The sequence below is a fragment of the Strix aluco genome, chromosome 16 (assembly GCF_031877795.1).
Source record: "Strix aluco isolate bStrAlu1 chromosome 16, bStrAlu1.hap1, whole genome shotgun sequence".
Taxonomy (NCBI): Eukaryota; Metazoa; Chordata; class Aves; order Strigiformes; family Strigidae; genus Strix; species Strix aluco.
In genome coordinates this window covers 12,068,642-12,081,727 of record NC_133946.1, presented here as the reverse complement: position 1 = coordinate 12,081,727, position 13,086 = coordinate 12,068,642, and the positions used below count along the sequence as shown (strand labels likewise).

Below are 13,086 nucleotides of genomic sequence, written 5' to 3'. Positions count from 1 at the left end.
GTTGTTTTAGGAAAAGTAAAGCACTTAGAGAAAAGAAAATATCTTAAATCAGTCTATAACTGTGTGTGTTTTGCTCAGGGCCCCACCATGTTCCCATGCTGGTGGCGGATGCTCTGGGACACAGGAGGATTTCAGAATTTATATTGTTCACGGCTGCTGACGAGACCCATCCTTCCCCAACCAGCAATTTCACCAGTGGTTTACGATTTACCCCCCGCCTACAGCCCCAGCAAACATGATGAAATAGGGAGGGGTGTCGTTTCCGCGCTGCCCTCGGCAGCGATCCCAGCTGTGGCTGCACAGCGGTTTGATGACAATAACAAAAACACTGGCACAATGTGGGGGCTCATTTGCGGGACCAGCACACTTCGGGGCAAAAACTGGAACATCACATCCAACGGGGATTTCAGATCCACCTACCCACCAGCGTGCAGTTGTTTTCTGCCAGTATAAAGGGGTTAAAGGGAAAGAGCAAAGCACCTATTCTTCCGGAAATTATTTCTTTCAAAAAGCTTGGGTTTATTACTTTCATTAAAGCGCGACAGCAAACCGGGGGCAGTGGGTTGCTCTGATACCATCTTTAATATCCGCGGGAGCAGGAGTTCGTGCTGCCTGGAGCGGCAGGGCTGTACGTCACAATCGCACCATGAAATTCAGACTGTTCCCTCCACACCCCCATCAAGGGCTTGTCACCACAGCTGTGTCCCTGTGGCTGTTCCTCGTCAGTTGGAGAGGGTGGCGACAGGTCACATGGTGACAGAGGGTGAAGAGTCAGCGACTGCTGCAGTGCTTGTCCCGAAACCACCCGAACGAAGGTCCAACACCCCACAGTGTCAGCACCAGGCGGAACCACCGTGCCACATCCACACTGTGCCGGTGTGGGGGTGACAGCTGCTGTGCTGGTGTAAGGGGGCTGGGATGGTTAATGAGGCTGTGGTGCAACGCTAGCGGTTGTGTTGCGGTGCTGGGTGCGGAGCTGTAGGGACTGGGGTAGTGTGGGGCAGATGCAAGTGTAGGTGCAGGTATAGGTACAGGTGCAAGTGCAGGTTTAGGTGTAGGTGTAGGTTCAGGTGCATGTGTAGGTGCAGGTACAGGTGTAGGTTCAGGTATAGGTACAGGTTTAGGTTCAGGTACAGGTGTAGGTACAGGTTTAGGTTCAGGTTCAGGTGTAGGTGTAAGTACAGGTTTAGGTTCAGGTACAGGTGTAGGTGCAGGTTTAGATTCAGATATAGATGTAGGTGTAGGTACAGATACAGGTTTAGGTTCAGGTACAGGTGTAGGTGCAGGCGTAGATTCAGATACAGATGTAGGTACCGATGTAGGTACTGATACAGGTTTAGGTTCAAGTGCATGTATAGCTGTAGGTGCAGGTACAGGCTCAGGTACAGGTGTAGGTGTAGGTACAGGTTCAGGTTCAGGTACAGGTGTAGGTACAGGTTTAGGTTCAGGTTCAGGTGTAGGTGTAGGTACAGCTGCAGCTGCAGGTGGCGCCCTGGCTGACGTCCGCTGGATCCCGCCCCTGCGCCGTCCCTCCGTCGCGCGGCGATGACGTGGCGCCGCGCCATAGGCCGCCCCCTCTCTGGCGTCACCCCCGCGCGCCGGGCGGGCCGCAGGCGGACGGCGGGGCTCCCGCCGGTGGCGGCCATGGCGCGGCCCGGGCCCGGGCGGCTGGCGCTGGCGCTGGGGCTGGCGCTGGGCGCTGGGGCTGGCGCCGGCCTGGGGCTGCTGTGGGTGCTGCGGCGGCGGCGGCGCGGCGGGCGGCGGGCGGAGGCCGCGGGGCGCCGGAGCCAGGGTAGGAGCGCGGGGCCGGGCAGGGCAGCGGGGCGAAGGGCGCTGCGGCCCGGCCCTGACCGCCCCCGGCCTGGAGCGACGGGCTGCCCGCAGCGGGGCCGGGGGGGAACCAGCACAGGCAGGGACTTTTGTGGGACTTCACCCTGAAACAGCAGGTTCTGAGCAGAAGTGGGGAGGTCGGGGGTATTGGCCTCTGCTGATGGGACAACAGAAGCAGGAACAGGCGCTGCTGGAGTAGGGCAGGAGCTTGAAAACAACCCGGAGAGGCTGTACAGCCCCTTCTTGAGAAAGCAAAGCAAACAGCGTTATTCCTGAGAGGCAGAAGAAGAGAAGGGAAAAGATTGCAGAGCTGCTTTCTTAGATTTTTATCTCAGTTTAGACACAGTGCCCTGGAAGATAAGCCCTTCATTTCTGCAAGTCTGGCTGCTCTTTTGAGAGTGATTCTCTTTTTTTATTGTTAATATAAAAAGAATGTTCCTTCTCAAATAGTTGACTTAACTGGCAATATATTTATTTGTAATGTTTATGAACTTTCAAGAAAACATATTTAAAATCCACCGATGTAAATCTGTTCTTACATGCTGGCTGACTGTGCTGTATCTACAAGGAGACTTAAGGGTCAGACACACTGGTAATGTTCTAGATACTCAGTAGAAGGCAACGACACATTTTAATGAGTAAAATGCTACGTAAAGTCTGCTGTCTCCTCTTTGAGTTTCTGTGGGGTTTTTTTTCCTTGAATGAGAACAGAGGGTTGGGTTTTTTGGTTTTTTTTTTTTTTAAAGAATAGGTATTTTTTGGCCAAAACTAGCTTCCATTGTCTTTGTTCATTCAAAGAGCACATGTTCTCTTGTAAGCTGGTTGCTTTCCTGGCTGATGGCCTCCTGAGTTGCTTCAATTCAGGAGAGAAGCAGAGCGTAGTTTTTCAGTGTGATGTTAGTGCAGAAGTGTGGAGAATAGGAATTAAATTCATTTGCAGTACGGACTTCAAAAAAACCCAGCAGTTTCTTCATCTACAGTGGTCTTTGTCATATTCAGTATGGATTTTGCTCATTTAAAAAAAAATTTACAAGGGGATTTTTATAGAATTGCAGTTAAAAGAGCTTTGTTCACCCCTAATTGCTGTTGCAGATCTGTTAAGCGTGGCTAGATGCTGCTGTCAGAGAAGGGAGAAGTAAACCCAAACCTCAGGCCAGGCATGCTTGAGACCAAGCCTCATGTCCTGCATCTTCTGAAAACAAAATTGTACAAAGACTGCTCATGTGGAATCCTTTCCTGTTTGCCTCTAATGAACTACTACTTCTCCTCTTGTTTTCTTGAAGCCGTGCCCAGAGCGCTGGTTCCCGTGGCGGCGGGAGATGGTGCTGTGCACACACCTCTCCTCGTGCGTGACGAACAGGGGGATGTGCTGGAGCGCCTCGACGTCGTGCTGAGAAACATTGCAGAGCTCAGAAAAGAAGTGGAGGAGCTCCGAAACAGCCTGCAGCACTTGGCTGTGGAAATCGTTGGTGAAGTCAGGTATTGCCCTGCCCCTTAATGACTTTCTCTACTGTTGCACGTATTCACTCCATAGCATGGTAAAACAGCCATGATTGAGGATGTTAAATTTAAAATCCCAGAGTGGAAAGAGTGTCTCTCTAGTTGCCACTGGCATCACGTCTTGACCTCCAGTGAGATTAATGTAAAAAAAGTTGTATGTTTAGCCAGAGTTGGGGTTTTTTTTCTTACAGAGAAGCAAGTAGTGACACTTGCTTCGTATTCTGGGTTGGGAAGGTTTTTTGTTCTGTAAATGTTTGTGTCTCGTTACTGCTCTTTTCTCTCTAATTGCTGCCAACTGCAGGTAACTCTGGATATAGAATAAAAGGTCCTATATGTGCAAGGTGTTTCAGGATCCCTTTGCCTCTGTTCATTGAGGAAATCGGAGGAATGCATGTGATAGGATCACCCCTTTGTGTGTGGATTCTATATGGGTTGTATATGGACCAAGTCCATGGTCACACTTGCTTTAGCTGCAGAGTACAGGGTTCGCTGTGTGGTAGCAGGATGTTCGTGTAAGCAAGAGTAAGTCCCCTTGTGAATTCTTCGGATATAAAGCAAATTGGATAGAATCTGCTAGAGAGGAGAAGGGTGGTGAAGTAGCAGACGTTTCACTATCAAACGTTTGTTTGTTTCTCTTTTTGCCTTCCTCAAAGGTCCCATCTGGAAGAAACCCAGAAAGTAACTCGCCGGAGGCGGTTCCCGTTTCCTAGAGAAAGAAGTGATTCCACAGGCTCCAGTTCAATTTATTTCACAGCCAGCTCAGGAGCAGCTAATACGGACGATGGAGAAAGTGAAGGAGGGTAAGCAGAGCACCAGGATAGAGCTGGCTTTCGGCAGCCTTGGTGCCCAGTTACTTACATCTGAGCAGTTGATAATGTAAAGGCAGGGATGTTCCCCACGAGGTGTCTGGACTGTTTTTATTTGCTTTTATTACAGTAAGTTTACTACTGCCAGGGCCAGATTGCGAGAAGTGCAACAATTCCAACTTTCAGGAAAGGGGAGAAGGAAAAAAATACACTTTTAGAGGGTTGGTTTTTTTTTTTTAAGCAATGATTTGGTTAGAGAACCTTGCAGGAAGAAGGGAAGTAGAAATCTCGAGACTTGACTGAGAAAGCTTATACAGAAAATTTCCGTACAATAATGTATTTTAGAATGTCTGGAAAACTCGAAAAAGTTAAATATATTTCAATTTACTAAAATGTCTTCAGCTAGGGTATTTCTTACAGATTTTTCTCAATGTGTCACACTGATCAGTTGTGTTGCTTACATTCTTATAGCTTAAAAACAGGTGAAAAGTACCGGGTAGTTCAAGAACATTGGTAAAATTACAATACAGATGCAAGTATTGTCACATTAGATAGATAACAAGAGGTCTACTGCAAAAGTGTGACTGCTGCCTTTCTGTTGAAACGCTCTTTGGGGCCTTAATCAGACGAATTCTGTAGCTTTTGAGGTGTGTAAGTGTTCTAAAACATGCAGCGCTGCCTGTATATGTTTTCCTGGAGAAGCTGAAATGTAATTTAAAGAGAGAAGTTAACTACAGCACTGAGAGCAGGGCAGGCAGAACGTGGACATGACGTGCTGTTCGTTAGCGGCTTAATGACGAGTCACCTGGTGCAAACTGACACTTGGTAGCACGGGTTTGTAATCAGGGGACAGGGCAGGCATTACTGCAGCTGCCTCCTAGAACAAAGGAGACGGATCCACAGGAAAACGGGCTTTGTGACTGCCATAAAACCTTGTGGTGTTAGTTCTTTATCTTTAGGAGCTGGAATTAGTGAAGCAGGAAAGAGCAGCTGTGATCTCATTCAGGTTATAGAACTGCTTCATTCCTCTGGAGTGGGTGTTCATATGAAAGCGAAATTAGGGAGCAAGTGATTCACGATGGTGTCATAGGTAACAAGGCTGCAGAACAAATTTTAAAACTATATAGTTTTGAAGATAAGACCTTGCTATCTAGATAATAACAGATGCATTGAGTCATCAGGGTGCTGATGCATTTTTGTAAAGCGTGCTGAAAATGGTGGTCTTTTTCAACAGATACCAGGCCTAGGTGTCATCTGATCCTGAGAAAATCTGAAGTCACGACAGAGGCCAACAACAATTCTAAGGTTCAGAGTGGCCTCCTCTGTAGGGGGCCTCAAGAGAGCTGTGGAGCAGGGATCTGTTTTACTGCAAAGCCTCATTACTTTCTTGGGAACTTAGTGATGGTTGGAGGAGTTCTTAAATTTTTTTTAAAATCTGTAATTAGGTTTAATGACCATTGTGGAGAACTAGTGGATAAGCAGCTCTCATCTGATTTAAAAAAAAAAAAAAGTTGATAATTTCTCACTCTGGTATTTGTCCTATACAAATAGGTATAATATTAGTCTATTCAAGACCAGCTGCCTTTAGTGTGCAATATTGTCTTTTAGAGATGTAAATACTAAAATTTTCTAGTAGAAGATCGGAGTAGGAAATGTAAATTTTGGAAAAGACGATTCAAGCTTTTTAGCAGCCACTGGGAGGAAGAATGAGACTGTTCTCAACAGATACGTTTCAGTGGCGTATTCATTTCTGGCAGTTGTGATCTTTTAATGACATTCAGAAAGAGAGGCTCACATTTCAGCTTTATTTTGTAAACCACATGGACATAAGCATCTCCTCTGATTTCATATACAATTCACAAAAATCATCACGAGCTTTCAGGAGCCCAGAGGTCTTGGGCTGCTTCATTTTTCTATATTGCTTTGGCACTGCATTGGGCTTTTGGGCTTCTTTGCCTCCCCTTTCCATGTGCTTTTGTGTTCCAGATGCATGTTTTCATTTTCATTCAGGATGTGTGCTAGCCAGAGGCCTCAATGTCCTAAAGCATTTAAGAACTTTCCATCATTGTAAACTCGAGAGAACAGGCTGATAACATCTAAATCCCTTAATCTTTCTGAAAACTGAGTTTATGAAGTTATATACGGCATTACTTGTCTTTTTAAACTGGCAGCATCTTGGAGAAAACACATTTTTGTGGTGGAGAAAAAGAGTGTATAGGAGCCATCCATTGCTGCCTGTTTTTAAAGACCATATTGTGTTTCAGGAGCCTTTGGTGTGGAAAGTGTTTTTCAGCTGAAGCACTGAAATCTTTGCAGCTGTCAGTAAAATGTTGTAGTGAGACTGTCACAGCTGTGTAGCCCACAACTGTGCTGCATAGTAGCTTAGGACAGGAAATAAGAGAATTTTAGGAGTTTCTGTTTAAGTACAGAAAATGAGGTAGTCTAGAGAACTAATAATATAATTAATCTTAAGAAAATACCGAGAAATGAAGCTTTTAATCTCAAACAGAGTGTCACCTACCACTATGTTGCTGCATTATCCATTAGCTTAGTGCTGCCTATGTCGTCTCCAGGATGTTGTCTTGTAGCCCTTGCTTTGCTGGCTTTGCAGAGATAAGGCTGACTCTTTAGTTCTTGTCTTAAAACGTTTCAGTGCAAAGTGGTGCATTTTTAAATTTATGGATGAGGGTCGGAGGCTGTGGTGAGTGAGGGTGTTTGTTTACCCTCTACCAGAGAGGGAAACGCTTGAGCATTATTGATGCTTCTCAGAAAATTGAAGCTTTGATAGCCAAACGTGTCTTGTTATCTATGTGTGGCCAAATTACTGTAACTTCTTTTTTCTGATATGGACTTGGGTCACGTATCTTTGTTTCCAGACAAAGGCAGCTTCACAGGCAGCGCCAGGCTCTCCCTCGGAGGAGAAATTCAGCCAGGACAAAGGGGAATGCAGCTGTAGTTACCGAGTGCCCCCAGACTGCAATGACTTTTAATTCTTGCAGAACCTGTAAAGTTGATTTGGGCACAGTTTAATCGGGTAACAATTAAAAACATCCACTAGAATTAAGCGTTTAAGGGGTTTGAAGCAGCTTGTTTCACGAAGAGAGCTTTCTATTCGGATAAACCAACAAAACCTGAATACAAAAGTGCACATTCTTAAATTACTGGCTAACTTGCGCTTGTTCTTGAGTTAAGAGCTTGCAGATAAATGTGAGTGGGACAAATAGAGAGTTGTCTTCAAAAAGAAATTAGTTGTGTAAGTAGATGCCCCCCTGCAATGGTATCAGTCAATATATAATGCTGGTTTAAATTTCCAGCTTAGGTGCCTGTATATGACTTGGAGGAGCTTAATTTTAGCCATTTTCAGAAACTTTGATCTGAGCTTTATCCTGATTCATTTGACTAATTTAGCAGCTAATCATTGCCTGGGTTTTTGTACATGTGGTGTCTTTTTGTGGCTCGTCTGCTGTCTTCGTGCTGGACTTCTTGCTGATGTGAAATATTTTTGGTCGCTCTCCCACTGGTTTGCACCTTTCCACATGTCAGTGTGAACAAGCTGTTTCGTATTTAGCGCTCAGACAAGATGATGGAGGTACTAGATACTGCCAAAACAGCCATTGTGTTTGAAATTTCCTGGAACAGGCTAAAAACCTCAGGTTATATTTTCCACATGGATGAGTGTGTTGGATTTTTTGTTGAAATTCTCTTTTATAATCCATACATTTAACTGAATTGTCCTGGCTCTGTTTCAGTTGTTTGATTCTCTTACACTGAAGTCAGAAGGTCTAAGAGAAGCTGCTACAGTGTTGTGGATGCTCGTGACTGAGTTCTACTTAACTTTTGGGGGGCTTTTCTTCAGCTTTTTGAGGCTGTGTGTAATACATGAGAAATAACGATTGGTGTGTTGTTTGAGGCACTGGTACTGTACAGTATTCTGCAGGATAAAATAAGATACTCCTCTTCCTCTATTGGGAAGAGTTGTTTTTTCTGTACCGTATGTATAAAAGTGTTACAGGCTATACAGCATCTTCTCAAACTAATTTCGTGTTGTTTTTTTTTTTTTTCTCAAAGGTACACCACAGCTAACGCTGAGTCTGATTACGACCGGGAGTCTGAGAGAGAGAGTGAAGAAGGGGAGGATGAAGTGAGCTGTGAAACAGTGAGAACTGTGCGGCGGGATTCCCTGGATCTCGTCAATGAGGATGAAACACATTTAATCTTAGACTCCTCACTGGAGGAAGGACTGGGTCAGCTACTGCAGCAGGCTGACCGCTTGCACGACGGAGATGAGCAGGAGAAGAGAGAGGGGTTCCAGCTGCTGCTGAATAATAAACTGGCGGTAAAAGTTGCCTTTTTATATTTTCCAGCAGTGATTTGTGTTTTCAGCTAAGTAGCTTGGAAAGAGGAAATTGCATATCTTAGCAGCGTCTGGGTCCTACACAGCAACTGGGCCAGCCTCCAGCGGCCCCCAGTTTCCAGTGGCCCCCTTCCTCAGGAGCAGCCTGGGAGCAGGCTGGAGGCCAAAACTCTTTGGGCTACAGCAGCAGCCAGTTCCCAGTCGCTTTCTGTCTTGGAACTCTGTGTCTCATCATGTCATCACTTTGGGTGAACACACTGTACATGTGTAAAATAACAGCACTCTGTGTATACAGTAAACTCAGCAAAGGTTTTGAGAACGATTACCTCGTTACATACGCAATGGCTCGATCTATAGTCAGGGAACTTGGTCTGCCCGGTGCACCTGTGTGGTGGTTCGTGAAATAAATAAGTTGTGTATTCAAACAGAAGGGTTAGGCAATGCTTAGGTGTGGGTTAGTTAATGAGATTAAAAACCTGGATGGTGTAGGTGTTTTGCCACCTTCAAGAATGTGGGTTTTCTATACCGTATCGGGGATGTGAATTGGTCCCCTGGTTTGGTGAGTGTTGGTGCTGCCGTTGGGGTGTGGGACCATGGCAAGGGGCAGTGATGCTTTTACTCAAGCTGCTGCAGATAACAGCATATATATATATATGTGGTGATAATATATATATATATACACACACATTACCTTGTATCTCTGGCCCCAGGCAGTGGCTGCACCCAGCGCTGACGCGTGTCTGGCTGCGGGCATTGTGTCCCGCCATGACCCGCCGCAGTTGCACCCACAGCCTCTGTTGGGGTTTAGTGAAGTGCTGCGTAGCTAGCAAAGCCGATGTTTTGGGTTACCAGCCTTTTAAAGAGCAAAACCTTTTTTTGACTCCTGTATTTCTGGGAGGAACAGAAGGAAAGAAACAACTGTTAACTTGATCGGTTCTAATTTCAAGTAGATGGGGGTTTTTCCTTCCCACCAGGAAGAAATGACAGGCCTGTCGGCTTCTGAAATTCTCTTGCATCCTTCTTTCTGGTGATTCTCCCAGTTTCTTTTATTTACAATACTATCACAGAAGAAATCAAACTGTTAGGTGGTTGTGTTTTAATTTTCTACTTTTTTTTGTTAAATAAGTTTGAGTTTGTCAGAACATACCTGCTTCAAATTTAGCGAGTTTGTCAGAACACAGCTGCTTCAAATTTAGCAGTACACCTACAGTACTGTCCCAGGTTTAAGAATGAGGCAGGATGTGAAACTGAATGCAGACTGAACCATGAAAGAAGTAAAATTCAATTTGTGAATTTTAATGAAGTGATGAGGTTTAGGGTGTTTTTTTCCCTGGTGTTTTGAGGTTAGCAGAGAGTGCTGAAGAACTGACCTCGGAATTGGAGGTGTTCCTTGTTAGAAGGCGGCAGCAATTAGACCCATAGCAGTGGTGTAGCACTGTAAGCTTAATTATAGACCTGGCCATCCACTTTGCTCTTTTGGGGCTCTGCTTCGGTTCGTGTAGAGTTGGGGCCTGTCAAGGTTTCAAAAGAATGTCTGTGAGACTTCCAGTATATGCCCCCACTTGATTTTTTTCTTTCTCATGCTCTTTGTCAATGGCAGAACGGGTTTTGATATACAACATTTATGTTTTTGCTGCAGTATGCGGACCAGAAAGACTTTCTTTGGCGCCTGGCACGAGCACACAGTGATATGTGTGACATCACGGAAGACGCAGATGAGAAGCGATCATACGCGTCTGATGGTGAGGAATTGGGGGGGGGGGGCAAGGGAAGGGGCTGGGCAAAGCTGACATTACACCTCAGGTTTATAAACCCTACACTTGCAAACAATGGCGTGGATTGTTTGTTTAATCTTGCAATCTTTTTTTTTAACTGAGTAGCTAGCAGTGCTGGGGTGGTATGTGTTTAAAAATCTTGCTTTTTGGAAGATAGTGTAAGTAGACCAAGGGCTGGTTGAAGGTGTAAAAGTTTGTTTCTCAGACCTATCATCCATATCCTGTGTGGTATTAAGATAAAAAGTTTTTGCTGTAATGCATTTAATTTTTTATGTTGCTAACATGTGCAGATATAAATAAGAAACGTATTTTTAAATGTCTGTTAACTTAGAGGAATCAGTTTAGTTTCATTCCCTCATTGTACTTCATTAGCTCAAGTGTGGTTTGCAAGGCTGTAGGTGGGTCAGAATATAACAAAAAAATCATCTTTGTTACAGTTAAAATGTGCAACAAAAGATACGATTCTAAATAATTTGTCCTGTTTATTATGCACATAACTAAATATAGTTAGTTAATACTACAACTATCTAATATAATTATTCTTTTCTGGAAATCAGTGTGGCCATTTAAAGCATGAAATTTTAAGTTTTATTTTTGATAGTCTTTCTAGCCTTCAATAGACGCTCGGTTTTCAGCTTTTTGAGACTGCAGGTTCTTGGAGGAGAGAGGGGGAGGTGGGGCAGGTCCTCGGTCTGAGACTGTGAAATGCATCAGAACAAAACCCCTGAAAGCTCAAATTAACTTTTCTTAACAGAGTGTGGAAGATGTTTTCCTTAGAGATAACTGTGCTTTCGAATGAGTGAAACCATGTTGACAGGTCAATACAATTTGCTATTGTACTAAAAGTTTGTGTGATCTCTTTGAGCGGCCTTGGATGTTCTGTATCACTGCCAGAGTGTGAAATTATTTATGGGACATTTTCAAGCCAAATGTATTATAAAATTAACAAATATATGACTTTTATGACATTCTATTATTGTACTCAAACAGCCTCAGAGAAGGATGTTAAGAGAGAAGGTGGCTGAATTTCTTACCTCTGACCACTTATTTGCAGGGAAAGAAGAGATAGAAGTTGCCTTACAGAAGTGGGATCGAAGTGCCGAGTGCCATCAGTGGTAAGTAACTTTTTACTTCTTGCTTTTAAGAAGCATGGGAAAAGGACTTGGAGATTGTTGTGAGCTGAGCTGCGTTTAAAAACAAAACAAAAAAAGCTTATTTGCCCTTACTTGGAGTATACTATATTGATGTTATTTTCTGTAAAAAGCTGTTTTTAACAGCTTTGGTTAATTGGCATAAGTAATGGCTTGACAGACAGTAGCTTTGGTTGTGATTATAGTAATAAACTTTGCTTTGCTTACTCCAGTGTAATTATGGATTTCTCTCTGATGGCCAGAAGAGTTCTTGAGCAAAAGCTCCCAAATAGAATCACGAACTTTGGGTGCTCAGAACAGATTGTATCAAGGCTTTTGTGAGTCTGCACCCAACAAGCTGATGAACTTTGGTGATGGTGGTGGAGGATGAACTTCCAGATAAGGCTTGGAGGAACAAGCTGTTGACAGAACGATTTTGAGATGAATAAGTAGAATGAGCACCATTTGGTGTTCAGCAGACTAAGCTGTCCATTCTTTGGGCTACTCGTAGCTTAAGCGCATACATTTTGAAAAGGTGAAGGAGAGTTTGTTTAGGAGCTTTCCTGGGAATGGTGCAGTTTCCCTTGCTGAGGGCAGAAGACAGCAGCTGGCTCGGCAGCTGGCGCCAGGGCCATGAGCGTGCCTGGGTGGGGTGCTGGGAGCGCCGTCGGCATCGCTCCCGCCTGTGCGGACCCTGCGAAAATGCACATCGGAGCGCCCCGTTCGTGCTGGGTGTAGATGGGCTGCCAGAGGGAATGTTTCATGCAGATAACTTGCAGAAAACTAGTTCCTCAGTGTGGTGAGGCTCTCTTCATTTTCTTTCACAAGTCCTCTGTTTCCCTTGGCCCCTTTTCAGCCCCCTATAGAGAATGTGTATGTCCCTCAAAGCCAAGCTCACAGCCAGCTGTGCAGCTGTGGGGGCAGAGTCTGAACAGTTACATATTAAATATGAATGAGGTTTTTCCTTTCTGTTCCTCCAACATTCTTAGGTTAATTGTTGGGGTTTACTGTGTCATTGACATTTCGATAATGCTCTGCTGCGCAGAGATGCTTGCTTTCTGTCAAGAGGTGATATATTTGCCTCAGTCAGCTAGGCCTGCAAGCGTGGGCTTAGTGCTGTGCCAATGTTCTTATATTCATCTTAATTCTGGAGTAAGTAGAAACATCATTCTTCTCAGACAGCCTTTTATAGTCTTCTGGCCTGGCACTGATGCATTCTGTTCACGGGTGCTGCTTGTCACTCTGCAAAGCACTCTGGCTTTGAAATGAATTGAGACAACAGCATACAGCTCCTTTTTTTTTTTTTTTTTTTTAAAAAAAAAGATATTTTATATTTTTTTTCATGGTAAAAGATGAAGTGATCTGCAGTTTAGCCAAGCCAGGTGTGCTACGTTTCTATAAATGCTGCAGCTGGTCAGGATTTCAGTGAGGAGGTAGGCAAGAGGAAAGGTACCTTGCTCTCTTCAGCAGCATGAATGAACAGGCTTTGGTTGCACCTCCTGTGTGGGACTGCAAGGGTTGCTCTCCTTCCTTAAAAATACCCCAAGAGCGTGCTTGGAGAGGCTGCAGGTGTTTGTGGAGGTATGGGAATGTGCTTTTCTGTTATTCTGGCGAATTCCTTGACTAACAGTGTTTATCAGCAGTTACTATGAAGGACTGACATGCAAAATAGACTACAAGAGAAATTATTT

General features: G+C 44.5%; 1 protein-coding gene across 2 annotated transcripts in view; it reads left to right on the top strand.

Moving 5' to 3' along the window:
• The first annotated feature begins 1,644 nt into the window (after window positions 1-1,644).
• Window positions 1,645-13,086, top strand: part of RMDN3 (regulator of microtubule dynamics 3) — a 37,869-nt gene continuing 26,427 nt past the window's right edge. For both annotated transcript variants that reach the window (XM_074842379.1, XM_074842378.1), the window contains exons 1-6: window positions 1,645-1,792; window positions 3,114-3,309; window positions 3,984-4,130; window positions 8,205-8,472; window positions 10,130-10,232; window positions 11,320-11,380. In XM_074842379.1, coding sequence (XP_074698480.1) covers window positions 1,645-1,792; window positions 3,114-3,309; window positions 3,984-4,130; window positions 8,205-8,472; window positions 10,130-10,232; window positions 11,320-11,380 — 923 coding nt within the window. The remainder of the gene's footprint in view (window positions 1,793-3,113; window positions 3,310-3,983; window positions 4,131-8,204; window positions 8,473-10,129; window positions 10,233-11,319; window positions 11,381-13,086) is intronic.